Source organism: Danio rerio, chromosome 10, assembly GCF_049306965.1.
Source record: "Danio rerio strain Tuebingen ecotype United States chromosome 10, GRCz12tu, whole genome shotgun sequence".
Taxonomy (NCBI): Eukaryota; Metazoa; Chordata; class Actinopteri; order Cypriniformes; family Danionidae; genus Danio; species Danio rerio.
In genome coordinates, this window is record NC_133185.1 from 657,501 (window position 1) to 658,202 (window position 702).

At 49.4% G+C, this 702-nt stretch overlaps 1 protein-coding gene across 1 annotated transcript in view; it reads left to right on the top strand.

The window, feature by feature from the left end:
* The window catches only part of zgc:171929, a 4,920-nt gene extending 4,629 nt beyond the window's left edge, over positions 1–291 (top strand). Inside the window, 1 exon segment of the mRNA NM_001102623.1 lies at positions 1–291. This exon segment is cut by the window's left edge and continues 185 nt beyond it. Coding sequence (NP_001096093.1) covers positions 1–126 — 126 coding nt within the window. The 3' untranslated portion in view covers positions 127–291.
* The last annotated feature ends 411 nt before the right edge of the window (positions 292–702 follow it).

Sequence of the window (702 nt, forward strand, 5' to 3'; positions counted from 1 at the left end):
GTGCGGCAGCAGCACCCCGGCAGCCCCGCTCTGCGCAGATACTACCGAAAACACATGCTGGAGGGCCCCGGACCCCATAACATCAGCCCCTACATGCTGTATCCCAGCGCAGGACTCTACATATGACCAGCGCTGCGCTGATAGCCTGCTTTAAATGCAGTTTTTGTTTCTAGTTTTAATATTTAAAGAACTCCACATATGATCAACAGTGCACTGATAACACACACTTGTAAGTTTTTGTCTTGTTTCTACAAATATCATCACAAATAAAGAGCTCCAGAAACTCTATAATGAAGGAATAAAAATACAGAAATAAAATAGTAAAGGGTGACGCGGTGGCGCAGTAGGTAGTGCTGTCGCCTCACAGCAAGAAGGTCGCTGGTTTGAGTCCCGGCTGGTCAGTTGGTGTTTCTGTGTGGAGTTTGCATGTTCTCCCCGTGTTGGCGTGGGTTTCCTCCGGGTGCTCCGGTTTCCCCCACAGTCCAAACACATGCGCTATAGGGGAACTGGGTAGGCTAAACTGTCTGTGGTGTATGAGTGTGAATGAGTGTGTATGGATGTTTTCCATAGATGGGTTGCAACTGGTGGTATGATGCAGTTCCTTTTAGCCGCTTACCGGCTGTCTGCTTAGTGCTTACCTCCGTGTGGAGGGGTTTCCAGCCACAACCAGTGTGTCCAGCTAGCTTGTCGTGTACGTTGGCG